Raw genomic sequence first — 15,758 nt, forward strand, 5'->3', positions numbered from 1 at the left:
CCTATATATATCATACAATTTATTTGTTTCTCATACTCTCTCTGTCCCTCCCCCTTCTCTCTTTCAATGATTCTTAAACTTTACAATGTTTGTTTACAAGACCACTTTCTACTCTCTATATACATTGATCAGTTTGCCTAGAAACATGTACAGTCGCTACAGTCACATGTATGAAGGAAAATTACACCACTATTGCATGAAGTCATTATGCACTTTATTCACTTCTTTATATTCAAGCACTTTTTTTTCATGAAGGTACAGATGTATAGTCCAAGAAGTACTGTAATACAAACTAGAAGTATCACCTAATGTGATTAATATATACCCCCAACTAGACACTGAGGCAGTTAGCTCAACTAGCAATGATTACTTTGTATGCTTTTCCTGGAAAAAAAAAATGCCATGACAATGTATTATTGAATAAAATTAACAGTACAGTAATGTGTTATTTTGCTCACTCACAATAATGTGCCATATCTCAAGTCATGTGCTCAAAACCTGAGTGAGTAAAGTAAATAAATCAGCAATTTCTATGATTTTCATGAAAATAATGTTACCATGGCAACACAATGTTTGACATTAAGAAAAAAATGAAGTTTGCAAAACTATAGCTGTCACATGTGCCAAATTTCAAGTCAGATGCTCAAAAGCTGAGGGAGTTAGGTGAATTCACAATTGAATATATGATTTTCTTTCAAAATATGCTGTCACCATGTTAGAGCTCACTAATGTCAACAATAATCGACCGCTAATGTCATAACAACCACTAATGTGGTTGTCGCATCTTCAAGCTATATGCTTATTTGACGACAGTCTTCTGAATTTACACTCCCAATGCATGTGCCATAATTCAGTCAGATCATTTGATTTTCTTTATTCCGTGTGGTTCCCAATCGATGTGTTCTCTTAGTCTTTTCTTTAATCTGTACACGTATATCTCAGTTTTATATTCGGATGTACACACTGCATGTTCCATTGTCTCGTAAACAAAAAGAAATGACTGTACTTCATTTTTATAATATCATGATCGATGCAGAACATTCTTCATAAATTCATTTGAATTTGGATCGTGCAATATCATAACAACCTCTAATGTCATAACACGTCGACGACAAAATGTCGTAATGACCACTAATGTCATAACATGTCGACGACAAATGTCAAAATCGGATTAACAATAAATGTCATAAAACGTCGACGACTAATGTCAAAATTCCCATTTTTGCTGCAAATGTCACAACACGTCGACCACAAATGTCAACATTTCAAAATTACTGCAAATGTCTTAACGCGTCACAGGGGAGAATCCAGGAATTCCGTAAAGGGGAAGCGCCTTATACAAAAGTAACCCCTCCTTCATTTTCTTTCTCTTTTTTTTTCTTTTAAACAAAAGAAATTAAACGAAAAAAATAAGGGGGATGGGTTGCGCCAGCCTTTTATTTTGAAAGGTGTCTCCCCTTTACGGAATTCCTGGATCCGCCCCTGAAATGCAAGCAATGAGTTTTGACAATTGTGGATGATGCAATCGCGAATCGAGAGGGAGCGCATCCCCCTCTGGTGCCCCTTATATTCTTGTTAAAACAACAGAAGTAAAAAATAAAAAAAAAATGGGGGCGGGGGGGGGGGTACGCCAGCTTGTGCTTTTGTAGAGGGGCGGCGCGGCGCCCCCCTCCGTCTCTTATATTTTTGTTATAACAAAAAGAAATAAAATGAAATAAAATGAAGCTGGTTGCGCCAGCTTTTGATTTTGTATAAGGCGCCTCGCCTTTATGGAATTCCTGGATCTTCCCCTGTGACACGTTATGACATTTGCAGTAAATTTGGAAATTTTGATATTTCTGGTCGAGGTGTTATGACATTTGTGGTTAATCCGATTTTGACATTTGTGGTCAACGCAATCGCGGATCGAGAGGGGGCGCTTCCCTCTCTTGTGCCCCCTCTCTATATTTGTTAAAACAACAGAAATAAAAAGAAGAAAGGGGGGGGGGGTTCACGCCAGTCTTTGATTTTGTAAAGGCGGCACGCCGCCTTTACGGAATTCCTGGATCCTCCCCTATGACGCGTTATGACATTTGCAGTAAATTTGAAAAATTTGACATTTGTGGTCGACGAGTTATGACATTTTGTGATTAATTCGATTTTAAATTTTGTCGTCGACGTGTTATGACATTAGTGTTATGGCCATTATGACATTTGTCGTCGACGTGTTATGATGATATTATAGTGGTTGTTATGACATTACACGATCCAGATTCAAATGAATTTATTAAGAATTTTCTGCATCGATCATGATATTACAAAAATGAAATACAGTCATTTCTTTTTGTTTACAAGAGAATGAAACATGCAGTGTGTACATCCGAATCTAGTCTTGAAGTTATTAAATGTGGCGTCCCTCAGGGAAGTATATTAGGACCTTTACTTTTCATCATATTACATAAATGATTTTTGTAGATCATCCGACATACTTTCTTTTATACGTTTTGCCGATGATTCAAATATTTTCTTCTCCCACCAAAATCCAATCACTCTACTGTTAATTCCGAATTAAAACAAGGAAAAGTAGAAATTACGCGGTGCGTAATATATGTCCCCGCCGGAAGTAGCATTTTGTAGCAAAATGTGCAATATAGGTAAAAAATCAAGGTCAAAGGTCAAAGAAGTCAAAGGTCAAAATTCTGTGTAAAAGTTTTGAAGCCCTCACCTAGTGCCATCACATAAAGCAAACGGAATCGAAATCGGGTTAGAAAGGGCGAAGGAGTGGCATTTTGTAGCAAAATGTACAATATAGGTCAAAAATCAAGGTCAAAGGTCAAAGAAGGCAAAGGTCAAAATTCTGTGTAGAAGTTTTGAAGCCCTCACCTAGTGCCATCACATGAAGCAAACGGAATCGAAATCGGGTTAGAAATGGCGAAGGAGTAGCATTTTGTAGCAAAATGTACAATATAGGTCAAAAATCAAGGTCAAAGGTCAAAGAAGGCAAAGGTCAAAATTCTGTGTAGAAGTTTTGAAGCCCTCACCTAGTGCCATCACATAAAGCAAACGGAATCGAAATCGGGTTAGAAATGGCGAAGGAGTAGCATTTTGTAGCAAAATGTACATTATAGGTCAAAGGTCAAGGTCAAAGGTCACAACTGAAATTCTGTGTAGAAGTTTCAAAGCTCCAATGTAGTGTTATCATATAAAGCAAACAGAATCAAAATTGGCTCATAAATGACAGAGAAGTAGCAAATTTAACATTTTGATCACACACGGACGCACACACGGACGGACGGACGGACGGACGGACGGACGGACACACACACGTACGGAGCCCGTTTCATAGTCCCCTGTTCGAACTCGTTCGGCGGGGACAAAAAGTGACTCAATGGATAAGAGCCAACAAATTATTACTGAATCTTCAGAAAACTAACTATATGTTATTCAATAAGTCTATATAGAAGTTTTACCCACAGATATCATCTTTGATGACATTCACTTAGAGCGTGTATCTCATATAAAGTTTCTCGGTATTACAGTGGACGATAAACTTTCGTGGAAGCCTCATATTATAAATATTAGTAAAATAATTTCGCGTAATATTGGTATTATTAATAGACTTAAATCTCATATCCCGTTGTCTTCTTTGCTGACGTTGTATTTTTCATTAATATTGCCTTATTTAAATTATGGAATCTTAGCATGGGGTATAGTGCCCATCAAACTTTATTAGATAGATTATTGTTATTACAAAAAAAGGCACTTCGTATTATTTGTGGCGTTTCTCCACGTTCCCATGCAGATCCATTATTTGTTAGATATACGATTTAAAAAATCAAAGATTTGTTTTTTCTTACAGCTGGGTCAGTTTACGTTTAATTATAACACAAATGCACTTTCCAGCATTTTTGATTCAATGTTTCCCCGAAATCAATATTTTCATAATTATCCCACCAGGCGATCAAATGAGTTTCATTTACCCCTTCTGAGAACATTATTGGCTCAAAATACATTTATATACACTGGCCATAGATTTTGGAATTCTTTAAGTTGTGATATAAAAAATTCTTTATCTTTGAATTCGTTTCAGCGTAAGTTAAAATATTTTTTGTTGAACTCATATATTAAGATATATACGATTCATTACTTAGCTGGTCTTTACAGCCTAAGGGTTCATCGTCAATCATTGATTTCATCATTGTGTATTTTTTTTACATTATCTTATTTGTATACACTTTGCTCGGCTGACTGAGCTGAAACACCTCAATTCCCTCTTACGATCCCGATGTTTATCATAGCGTGTTGGCTTTTCCTTTCATTTCCTTTTTCTTTCTCTCCTTCCTTTCCATTATTCTTTTGTTTTTTATTACTGTCATGGTATACCCTACTGTAAAGTCATGTAATGTCGTTGTGTTTCTATTGTCTTGTCTATTGTCCTGTCTTGTTCTCTCCTGTCTTTGTAAAAAAAAAAAAAAAAAAAAAAAAAGTTTAATGTATTCACAAGAATCCTTTGAGTGGTTCACAATTTACAAGCATGCTTTTCAGTGAACCTCTCAGTTCTTTCTTTTTTCCCCTCTAAACATAACTTTGTATTCTGCCGGTGTGCATGTATAATTTCCTATTTGTTAATCATTATCTACCATGTAAAGTCGAATACATGCCTATGTTATATCTTCTGATTCATTTCGTGTTATGTTTGACGAAAAAGAAAGAAGGAATGAAATAAATGAAATGAAAATGAAATGAAATGAATATAAAATTGAGATATATCGACAGATTAAAGAAAAGAGTATAATGAGAGAACGCGTCGATCGGGAACCACTCGGAATAAAGAAAATCACTGACTGAATTAACGGAGTGTACGAAATGCAGAAGACTGTCGTCAAGTAAGCATATAGCTTGAAGATACGGCAGTCACATTAGTGGTTGTTATGACTCTACTGGTCGATTATTGTTGACATTAGTGGGCTCTACACATGGTGACAGCACATTTTGGATGAAAATCTTATGCAATGATATTGTGAATTCACCTAACTCCCTCGGATTTTGAGCATTTGACTTGAAATTTGGCACATGACCACGTGACAGCTATGACATATAGTTGTGCAAACTTCATTTTTTCTTAATGTCAAACATTGTGTTGACATGGTAACAGTATTCTTAATGAAAATCATAGAAATTGCTGATTTACTGACTTTACTCACTCAAGTTTTGAGCACTTGACTTGAGATATGGAACATGTGACTATCAGTGAGCATAGTAACGCATTTTTGTTAATTTTATTCAATGTTGAACAATACATTGTCATAGTATTTTTTTTTTTAAAGAAAAGCATATATACAAAGCGATCATTGCCTGTTGAGCTAACTGCCTCAGTGTTTAGTTTTGGGGATATTAATCACATTGAGTGATAGTTCTAGTTTGTATCACAATACTTCTTGGATATTGGAGGATCCGATTACATCTGTAGTATACCTTCATGAAAAAAAGTGCTTGAACATAAAGAAGTGAATAAAGTGCATAATGACTTCATGCAACAGTGGTGACATTTTCCTAGATAACATGTGACTGTACATGTTTCTAGACAAACTGATCAATGTAGAGAGTAATAAGTGGTCTTGTAAACAAACATTGTAAAGTTTAAGAATCAGAAAGAGAGAATGGGAGAGACAGAGAGAGTATGAAAAACAAATAAATTGTATGATATATATAGGCTAATTCAAGCAGTGATCGAGCAAGGAATACACGAGTCATGAATTTGAAAAAGGGAGGGGTCCGAGAGAGGTCGGAAAATGAATATGCAGAGTGAGTCTTTGAAACTAGTATGAAGAAAAGAGCGGGGCAGGTTTGAGAAACAAAAGAATATACCATCAGTATGAAGATAGATTTGGGGGCCTTTAATAGCAACAGATATAACAGGGGGTTGGGGTCTGAGAAATAAAGTTAATACATGTACATACAATGTATATATAGAGGGGGTCTTAGAAACAGAAATCATGTGATATGAGAGGGAGTCAAGAGAGATAGAGAGAGCTTGTATTTGGAACAAATACTATGATGTATGGAGAGACGGGAGATGAGAGACGTTTTGGAAAGAAGAGAGTGAGGGGGGTCTGAAAGACAAATACAGTACTTTTGATACAATGTATTAATTTTAAAATGAGAAAAAAGGCAAACATTTTCCAATGTATATATGATGTTTGTTCCATTCAGGTGTCATTAGATTTAAGCGATCGTGTTATTTCACAACTCTCTGATACATGTACATGCATATGTACCAGCTGTAGCCTATTCCATAACTTTCAACTACTCTCCCTTCAAGCTTTCCATCCATGCTCTGCTTCTCCACTCCTTTTCCCTTCAATCGTTCCTGTCAATATCTAAATTATCAATCAACGGAGATGGAAAAAGTGCAGTTACATTTTTACATTCTGTTAGATTACTCGTCATGTGTAGGCCTATTGTGTCGTTATGCGTTTCAATATCGGGGGGGGGGGGGGGGTGGATTGGCTTCACCTTCAGTCCCCCCCCCCCCCACATATCAGTAAACGCAAACGTGTATAGGCCTACAATTTACAAAGGCGAAAAATGACCATCTAAATGTAATTCTTTGGGAGTATGCTCAGCGCCCCTACCATCCCTTTAAAAATCACTCCAACCTGTATATATATATGAATATAAATGAATATATATATATATATATATATATAATATTCGGTCAGTGTAGCCTATTATATACACCCCCATCATACACCAATAATTGGTCTTCCATGGAATGTACCCTCATTTGATGAGATATCACAGAATATTCATTGCTTTTTTTATCTCTTTCCTTTTGATTCTCTCTCTCTCCCCCTCTCCTCCTGGTCAGATTTTTTGTTTTGTATTGTTTTCTTTTTCGCACTCTCACTCGTTTACATACGTACATGGGTGTACTTGGATGCAGCAGGTCTACCCACAGAACTCTTACACTTCTGTGAGGTCTACCACGGCGAGCAAAACTTTCACAGCGCGTACACACACTCACTGATGAACGTGTACGAATCGCGAGCGGAGGGTTCAGTGCTCACAGAACTCTTCGCAACCAACAACCCTAGTGGAGTAAGCATAGACGCATCACGAGCGGTTTCATTGAATTAGATCGCGAAAAGCCACAGGCTTGCGTGTAAATAAAAAATACGCCGCCGGCGCTCTGTCCTACGATGTCAAGCGCCACCTACGGCGGCGTAGTTGTACGGCGGTCTGATTCCGTAGTAACGTGACGCGCATTCTTGATCAGCGAATTCACTGGAGTTGTGGCCTGCAAAGGACAGCACAAGGCAAATTTCAACAATAGGCCTACTTCCAATATATTTGATCTCAAGTCATGTTTGACGTTGCATTAGCTGAAGCTGGAGCTCAAGTTCCTCTTGCGACTTCCAGTGATGAAAACTTCCCTCCCGAAAATATCATCGATGGGTAAGGACCGGCAACATCAAGTTTCACAGTCCGACTTATTTATTATCATGTTTGTTATTGAATATTGGGCAACCCTCTAGGCCTACTGCACTGGAGAACAATTTTTAATTACTAACTTTAGATCTGGTAATACTAGATCTAACGTTAGATCTAGGTTCTAATATTAACGTTACAGCCCCATGGGCTCTCCAGCCTCTAGACAAAGTTCAGCTTAATTATGGTTCTGTTCTACCTTTCTTCTTGAGTTCTTTTCCTTCTTTCTTTCTTTCTTTCCTTCTTTTCATCTTCTTTTTCTTTTCACTCTTCTTCCAGTGGTGGATGGGGGGGGGCAGAGCTACCAAGTCTCAAGCATTTAGGGTCCGTCTCATGATCTCACGCATGGTACCCACTGTTCTCACGCATCGGAATCATAGCTCGAAGGATTAAAGTGATAGTTGCAATTGAAGGTATAAATTTATTTCCCTTTTGTCTTTCAGAGTAAGTAAAAAAATAGTCACTTGGTCTTACTCTTGAGTAGGCACCAGATCGCACCAATAGACCTTATGCATATGACGTCACACGGTCTTACTAACTGATGGGCGCCCTCCCTCAGAGGGCAAGCGATGCGTTGCTAGAGCGTGCTTTTACACGCGAGGCAATGGGCATTTACACACAACATCGGTGTTTCTTTTACTGTCTTTTCTATTGCATGTAATCTACAGCCCTAGATCGGGAAATTCACGCTTGTTTAGCAAAATCGACATTTGATGTATGCATTGCACTCACCAGGTTAATGATATATCCTACATTTTGGCACAATTTTCATGAAAAAAGATGCAACTACCAGCGGTCGTAACAGCTCATCAACCTACGAATCCGTTAGCCAATCACATGCGAGGTAGATTTCTACGTGTTTTTTACTAAAACACGTACCTCGCATGTGATTGGCTAATGAAATTCAAAATGGCGACATACATTCAGCGAACGGCGATGTTGCGCTATGGATACAAATTTCTGCGATATAACCTAGGAATTCTGTAGTTACTGTGAGTATTTCGATTGCACAATGTGAGAAAATTACCCAAATATTGCTGCATAATGTGTCATGTCATGTCAAACTTGTTTGATGGTAAAAAAAACCTGCCACTAGCTTGGGGACTGGCGGCGAGTGAGGCGATCGCCGCTAGCGCGCATAGGAAAAGCACGTAACTAGCTGCACGCCTCTGCGATGTCAAGGACTTCGCTTGCCCTCTAAGATGGCGTCGCGAGAGGTTGTCAAGCGAGTGATGACGTCAATGCATAAGGTCTATAAGAGCTACAAATTGAGAAAGCTCCCTCCAAAATGGACAGGGCGCATGTGCCCCTTTTGTAAAGGCGCCCCAGCCCCCCTGTCTTCTTCTTCTCCTCCTCCTCCTCCTCTTAATCTTTTTTGACTTTCTTTGGTCTTATACTCTTATTAACAATAACAATAACATGGTACTGTAAAAGTGGATATTTTCACGCGACTAATTTTTCGCGCTTGGCCGGATAAGAACAGAACAGTTTCGCATGTTTTTAATTCCGCGGAATCAAGACGTCAACAGCTGGAACATATGGCACACAAAAATGTTCGCGTGCTTTTATTTTCGCGCTAGCTTCTGGTTGCGCGAAATGCGCAAAAATTTCAACACCGCAAAAATTTCCACTTTTACAATAGTTGTCTATGGAGTAGAATCTAGATGGTCTAACTGATACATGATACAGGCCACCATGAGGTGTATATCACTAGCATGCTGCTGCTGCCTGCTGGTGTGGTGTCATGTGAAGTACAGGGATGTGAAGTGCATCTAGCCTGACCAGACGCTGTGCAAGGCATCTCTGGATCTGGATCTGGTATAAAGTCTGGTCTCCGGTGTAAAGCTTCCCTGGTAGGTGAGATGTGTGACTGTGGAACATGCAGCATCTGGAGTGGCCTCTGCAAATAAGGGTGTAGAAGATTGGATGTGATGTCTATAGTATAAACGTCAACAAGCTTTCTTATTTTGTTGGACTATTGTTCATAAGCAACCAACTGGGCAGTTGTGTTAGTGCGCAGATGTTTTGTATCTTTTGTATATCATGCCAGCAAACTCACTTTGCAGTATATCCCGGACAACCCCACTTACAGCATTTTGTTACCATTCAGTGTATGTTCTTTGTATGATTTGATTATTTTCAGAAAACTGGAGACATTTTGGGCGACTACTGGACTGTTTCCCCAGGAGTTTATCATATCATTCACCACCATGATTTGTATGGATCAGATCAAGATAAACTGTTATCAAGGTACCTTTGCACTTGCACTTGAATATGCCAGCAATTTTTTTAAAATTTATTTATTTATTTATTTATTTTTTATTTTTTATTTTTTTTTTTTGGGGGGGGGTATGCCAGCTTTAAAAGCAGTGAGGGCGTCGAAGAATCAGATTAAGTGAGCTGTTAGTGTATTGGAGTTGGACCCCAGCCATCTGTGTTCCATCCAATTATTAAAGTTTAGTGTAGGCTTTGGATGGCTCTAATGAAGTGGATTAAAAATAAAGTGGTAAAATGTGTGGAGTGAAATGCCACAGCTCTTTCACAAGATAAGAACTATGTACAATAGTAGATAGTGTGTGTGTGCAGCTTCTAGCAGAAATTAAAGAAAATGTCCTACAACACATTGCATGTCTGTCAGCATGCATAGGGCTCTTCAGTAGAGGCTGTAAACTGTGGTCTGTAGATTTTTAGATGTGGGTGCTAGTAAAAAAGAGAAGAGACTCTCTTCAGAACTAATAAATGCAGTTCAAATGCTAAGTCAAGAGAGTAAACAAGATGTGCATTCATCCCCCATCAGTAGATATGTAAATTTTGCACATTTAGTCAGTTACATGTATATTGTTTAGGATGGCTGTTTGGTAGTATAAACCTGAACTATTTGTTGCTAATTGTCATATTAAATGTTGAGGGGCTTGCAAAGTAGTATGTTGTACAAAGGCAAAAATAGCTTCCACAGTACCAAAAGATTTCTGTTCATGTGGTACGGTAGTATAGCAATTCTGATGACAGAGATTAAAACCAAAATTAATGAACTACTTATGTATTTTTCAACAGTGACTACTTTGTCATTGCTTTTCTTCATAAGATACATCCTTGGTTTTCATCGTGCTGCGTGTCATATTCCTGAACTAGTAGCATGGATATTGGATAATGAGGTGCATGTATCTTTAACATATCCTACTGTGCTACCGTTTCCTGATTCAGCAACTTCCTCACTACTAATCATGATATATTATTAGTTCTCACTTATTATTTCATTCCCATTTGGTGATCCTTCCATTCCTTCCTACTGATCAAGTATCCCACTGGTCATTCTACAACTTTTAGCCAATCTGGTTAGCACCTTCCAATGGTTATGATGTTCTTTGTACATATGGTACAATTTTTTTTTTTTTTAAGGAAGAAGAAAGAAATCATCACCATGTGAGTAAAATTTTGTAATCGTTTCGTGACCATTTCTCCTCCAGTGAAGCGGCTTTCAATCGAGCGCAGTGTCTCAAATGAACCTACAGACTTTGAAGCAATGACTGAGAAGGATCTGAGCCCATCCGATGCTTCACTACAAATGGAGGAATTTCAAGTAGGTGTTTCTGTGCGATGCAGATTTCAAAGGAAATGTCCCTCAAAACAACAACAACAAAGATGTCCAGCATTTATTGAATCATCATAGTGAAAACAGAACAACAGTTTGTGACAATTAGAGCAAAATTGACTTGTATCAAGGAGTCACATATATGTCAACACCAGTAAATCTTTGGTAGAAACTGTATTGTCTCTTGTGAATACTGGTATGCATATCATATAACTATTCATCTGATGTTTGTTCATATTTTGCATTTTGCAAGTTCACCAATTCAGTGGATTTAGACAATTGAACAACACCATGCAAAATATTGCCTGCAGCAACCATGGATGCTATGGATAATATCTCCAAGGTGGAAAATTGCTACCTACACTTCATGGAAAGAGATAACATTTATTTCCAATATCTCATTGCTCTGCATTTGATCCCACATTTACCACTCATGAAATTGAGTTACAGTTCTTGTTGTGCAAAATAGTCTTTCCACATGGTATATTCTTTGGTCTGGAGCATGCATCTTTGTTTCTTGTCACAACATCTCATTCACTTTATATGACAAAAACTGAAAACTTACTTTTCTTGACTGTGACTGGACAAAAAGGCCTCATCTGTCAAGGAGTATGTGTAAGATGGCTCAGATTCAATCTTGTATGGAGTTGTGGACAAATCCTGTTCCCCAACTTAAATAAGAAATTGGCAGTGTTTCATATGGAGGACAAGTATCAGGTATGACACAAGCAATCTACATGTTACATTTTGAGATGCTCCTCAGAAAAAAACTGTACAAGTTGGCCTGCTGGCACTGAAATGTTTATAACTTACTTTAAATGACATGCATAAGAAAGTTAATATCAATGTCATGTCCAAACACTCCAGAGCATATTTGGGAAAGAATACTAATCATTTACTTTTACACATAAAGTGTTAAGTTCCATCAACCACCATATATTCCTGTAAGTATGATTCTCTAGATTTTACATGTAATCTAGTGTATTATAGATATTTTGTTTTTTACACCGATGTGACATGTTCGAATGTGAATTTGTTTGTGTTTTTTTTCCCCATTTTTTTTTCATTCTTTGCAGGGTGAAAAGGCCAGTGCCAAACATCTCAAGTTTATCATCAAATCTGGCTACGACCACTTCGTTTCAGTACATAAAGTCAGTGTGAGCGGAATGGCAGTAAGAGAGCAAACTCTAGCATCATGAAAACACTTTCTATTGACTGCTATTTAATGTAAAGAAGATTGTAAATTTATGTACATGCCGAATATTTTCTGAATCAATTTTATTTACTGTTGTGTATGTCTACAATTTAGATTTAATTTGTGTGTATAGAGCATATTATGTTGAGGTCAGACCATTTTGCTCCATGCATGCACATTGTACAGTGTGAATACTGCCAGGTTCTCAAGTTACATCTTTTAGGAGATAGATGGTGAGTGATGAGTCATTGACAAACATAGAGTTTACTTTAATTCATCTGACATGTTCAGATGGAGGTTGTGTCTTGGAATGGAACAAAAGTTGATGAAAGCAAGCAGAGTATGTATGTTGTATCGATCCATAGGGAAAAGGATGAGGGAATTCATTTGCTAGATGTTACAAACAAGAGATGATCATAAGTGTAAATCTGGAATGTTCTCAGAGCTAAATTCTTGATTTAGCAACCCCCCCCCCCCCCTCTCTCTCTCTCTCTTTCTGGAGGAACATGTAGATTACTAGTAGAGGGTGATGCAGTGTGTTTGTGTCACACTTGTTGTAAGCTGCCATAAATAAGTACCTTGTTTGGGGGAGGGGGTGTAACAAAAGAGGAACACAGCAGACAGAGAATGCTTTTAATCCGGCCAATCTTATCTGAAAATTGGTCTCAGATAAGAATCAGTTACTGGTATATTGTTGAGTTGTAGGTCTTTGGTGTGCATGTGCAGTGCAAGGAGATGTAGATGTTATATGAAGAATATGGAGACATGACTGATAATAATTTCATGCAGGCACTGTGTATGTGAGTAATCAGCTTCATGGAGGATATTCCTTCCTTGTCACTATATAATTTCAGTTAGTTCGTAGTTACCTGTTGATGTGACATACTGAGTTTGCTTGAAAGAAAAGGAAGAAATTGTTACTGTGCTGCCTGGAAAAGATATATACAAAACAATATTTATCTGCATCCTGCTACTCGCTGTAGGTAGTCCCATGTTTACACATCTGTGGGATATCTGTGTAATAGCCTTTATAAGTCGGGTACCTAAGGGGGGGTCACCGTGCACCCCCCCAGGACTCCTCGAAACTTACATTTTCAGGATCCTCATGACATACCAAAACATAATCAAGATGTTAACAGGAACGAAAAGTGGCTGTTCTAGGTGAAATTTAATGTATTCTATTGTTTTTCATAATTTCTTATGTATTTCTTTTTTTTTCAACTTTTTCAACTTTTGTTTTTTCTTTGTTTTTCTATTGGAAATTGTCACTGATCACTTTTCTACCATAATTAGCACAAAACTAATCAATGAAAGTGATTGATTGTAAAAATAATCAGGTTTCATGACTTTCAGGACAGAGCACCTGTTTTCCATAGGAAATGTACACAAAAGCACAAAATTGTGCCCGTTTTGGGACGACATTCCGTTACAAAAATGGGCGTGACTTCACAAAAGTATGCGGGGAAGTTGCAAATTTGCGGGTCTCAAAAGTTGCGTGAGACTTGAACAAAACAAAGTCAAGTAAGTTTTGAGGAGTCCTGGGGGGTGCATGGTGACCCACCCCCCCCCCCCCCCTTAGGTACCCTACTATGTAGGCCCTACATGTAGGCACATATATATTACATACATACATAAGGACGGGGGGGGGGGGGATCCGCCACCCCCCCCCCTCAAAGTTTCGCGCTATAAATCTGTCGCGAGGCTTCTTGACTTTGTTTGGTCAAGTCTCGCACAACTTTTGAGACCAAATTTGCAACATCCGCGTATACTTTTGCGAAGTCACGCCCATTATTGTAACGGTATGTCTCCCCAAAACGGGCACAATTTTGTGATTTTGTGTACATTTCCTATGGAAAACAGGTGCTCTGTTATGAAAGTCATGAAAACCCGATTATTTTTACAATTAATCACTTTCATTGATTAGTTTTGTGCTAATTATGGTAGAAAAGTGGTCAGTGACAATTTCCAATAGAAAAACAAAGAAAAAACAAAAGTTGAAAAAGTTGAAAAACAAAGAAATACATAAGAAATTATGAAAAACAATAGAATACATTAAATTTCACCTAGAACAGCCACTTTTCGTTCCTGTTAACATCTTAATTATGTTTTGGTATGTCATTAGGATCCTGAAAATGTAAGTTTCGAGGAGTCTGGGGGGGGGGTGCACGGTGACCCCCCCCCCCCCCCCCTTAGGTACTCAAGTATTATGGAATTGACACATTGCAACAAAATCACAGAGACAGACCAAAGTGTGGCATTCATGCATGGACGTCGTAATAGCATTCAGTACATGGGTAAACATGCATATATGCATAAGCTATGAGATTAAATACTCTGGAAGATTTATTTGTACACTGTATTACTGACCAATGTTTTGGCCGTACGACCATGTTAAAGGTACTGTTTACCATTGGGAGCAGTGATTTAAAATATGTTCAAGTTATCACATTTGTTGCATATGTGTAGGTAATTTGTATCACAAAACATCCTACCATATAACGATTTTGCAATAAAGCCTAAAATATAAGGAGATATCATTACTTTTCTCAATAAATCATAACTGTAGATGGTTTATTCTAGAAACAATTTTATCATAACTTTTGTTCTTATTTTGTTTATTTAGTGATAATGAACATTGATTACACTGGTTAACATTTAAATTCACTGATTGTTTCACATTTTAAAACTATTTTGAAGCACTAAAGCTGAATTTTTGTTTTATCTGCAAATAGTAAACAATGCCTTTAACCGAGACTGTCTTTTCTCTCATGATGCAATGCTGTATGTGACCAGTGATGATCTGCTGCTAACTTTGTGCTCCCGCAGAAGTCTTATGAACTCTATTGTACTTGAGTTTTTGAAGTGAAATACTGCAATTATTCTTGCAAATGTTACAGAAATGTTATAAATATGTGTAAAATAAACTTGTGTAGCTGCTAATCCAGTTTGGAAAAAAAAAACTTTTTATTTGGTGTTGATGCTTTTGTTTTATATAATACATATATATATATATATATGTAAATATATATATATATATATATATATATATATATATATATATGTATATATATATATATATATATATATATATATGTAGCCCACCTCTCGCTCATTCGCACTCGTAGACCTTAGATGGAGAGAGAGAGATGGCAGACTTCTTGTGGTGAAAAGCAAGTCTTGAATCTTTTATTCCGTTAATGACCAAATGAATACTCAAATGATGAAACACAAAACAACTTATAAACAAAATCATGTACGACAATTACGGCTCTATGTCAGCACACCGTGTTTACACAACATCTGCTTAGTGCAACCAGCCTGTAATTACGAATGATAACTGCTCACTCTGTGTGAAACAAAATAACATATGTGATATACTCTCTTATTTGTCTGCCTACCCTATCCCCAGCTGTAAACAACTAAATTGATACACCCTTCTTGATTTAGCTGTAAAGCGGTTACTCATTAGGTATATGCCTTATAACACAATCTCTCACTGAT

At 37.5% G+C, this 15,758-nt stretch overlaps 1 protein-coding gene across 2 annotated transcripts; it reads left to right on the forward strand.

Annotated features, from left to right (window-relative positions):
• The first annotated feature begins 7,239 nt into the window (after nucleotides 1-7,239).
• On the forward strand, nucleotides 7,240-13,878 carry LOC140236866 (intraflagellar transport protein 25 homolog). 2 transcript variants are annotated; one of them, XM_072316807.1, is made up of 4 exons: nucleotides 7,240-7,437; nucleotides 9,614-9,720; nucleotides 10,938-11,050; nucleotides 12,139-13,878. In XM_072316807.1, the coding sequence occupies exons 1-4, from the start codon at nucleotides 7,346-7,348 to the stop codon at nucleotides 12,259-12,261; spliced, it is 435 nt and encodes a 144-aa protein (XP_072172908.1). In that variant the 5' UTR covers nucleotides 7,240-7,345; the 3' UTR covers nucleotides 12,262-13,878. The 2 variants fall into 2 exon arrangements, with proteins under 2 accessions (XP_072172908.1, XP_072172909.1); XM_072316808.1 differs by having other exon boundaries at nucleotides 7,351-7,465.
• The last annotated feature ends 1,880 nt before the right edge of the window (nucleotides 13,879-15,758 follow it).

This window comes from Diadema setosum, chromosome 13 (assembly GCF_964275005.1).
Source record: "Diadema setosum chromosome 13, eeDiaSeto1, whole genome shotgun sequence".
Lineage (NCBI taxonomy): Eukaryota > Metazoa > Echinodermata > Echinoidea > Diadematoida > Diadematidae > Diadema > Diadema setosum.